A 1,146-nucleotide genomic window follows, 5' to 3' on the forward strand; every position below is an offset into this window, starting at 1 on the left:
CTGCCCCCGCCCCATGTGCTGTGCCTCCTCTTGCTGCTGAGCCCCCTGCCCTGTGACCACTATCTCCATTCACTTCTGCCCCCTCAGATATAGACTCTTTGGTGCTGTTGGACACATGGAATCTGACTGACATCATTCAACAGGTTGAGCCTCACCATTCTAATGAACCTACCAACCTGCCACTGGCTCTGCGAGCACATTCTGGTTCACGTTAAGCTCCTTCCATGACTATCTTTTCCTTTCAATATTGGCATCAAATATGGATTTTAATATGTGATCCATCAGCTAAAAAAAAATCCCACTCCTCTAAATTTCTCATTCTTCCTTATCATTTTAGGGCTCTAGATTACCCTTCCTAACAAAGTGAATATTATCTGCAACCTTTGTGCAGTACTGATTTGACACCCTCTGACCTGGGGTTCAGTTATACCCTCAGACCTAGGGATCCAGTTATAGATTTTCTCACAGAGTAAATTTTTTTTTATGTTTCGTTGCTTCTCTTCCTAATAAACTTTTCTACACATAAAAATTTTTTGGCATTGTTCCTTATTGTTTTCGTGATCATTTTACTTAGTATTAGGTAACTATATTTTACATGATGATACAGGAAGAACACTCATGTTGAAATCACTTTGAGAATAAGTGCTATATATACGAAATATAGATCATTTAAAATATTAGAACAAAAGTGGCACATGTGTACATGTATATGCACATGTATACATCTTAATATCCTAAATTAGGGCAGATTTCATTCATGTCTTTAGCTCTTATTTTTTAAATTTTAATTTGTTTTTTTATTGAGATATAATTGACATATAACATCATATTAGTTTCAGGTGTACACAATAATTCAATATTTGTGTACTATAAGAAATGATTGCCACAGTAAGTCTAGCTACAATCTGTCACTGTATAAAGGTACAAAATTTTTCTTCTTGTAACAAAAAATTTTAAGATTTACTCTCTTAGCAACTTTAAGGTGTGTGATACATTATTGACTATAGTCACCATCCTATACATTATATCCCCATGACATTTATTTTATAACTAGAAGTTTATACCTCTCGACCACTTTCACCCAGTTCACCCATCCCCTAACCCCACTCACCTCTGGCAACCACCAATCTGTTCTCTGTATCTATG

The 1,146-nt window shown here is 36.0% G+C and overlaps 1 protein-coding gene across 1 annotated transcript in view; it reads left to right on the top strand.

Moving 5' to 3' along the window:
- Nucleotides 1-40, top strand: part of LOC125916854 (keratin-associated protein 4-12-like) — an 8,482-nt gene extending 8,442 nt beyond the window's left edge. Inside the window, 1 exon segment of the mRNA XM_049623118.1 lies at nucleotides 1-40. This exon segment is cut by the window's left edge and continues 11 nt beyond it. Within this exon segment, the coding sequence (XP_049479075.1) occupies nucleotides 1-40 (40 nt within the window).
- Nucleotides 41-1,146: the final 1,106 nt, after the last annotated feature.

Source organism: Panthera uncia, unplaced genomic scaffold, assembly GCF_023721935.1.
Source record: "Panthera uncia isolate 11264 unplaced genomic scaffold, Puncia_PCG_1.0 HiC_scaffold_1262, whole genome shotgun sequence".
NCBI classification, from domain to species: Eukaryota; Metazoa; Chordata; class Mammalia; order Carnivora; family Felidae; genus Panthera; species Panthera uncia.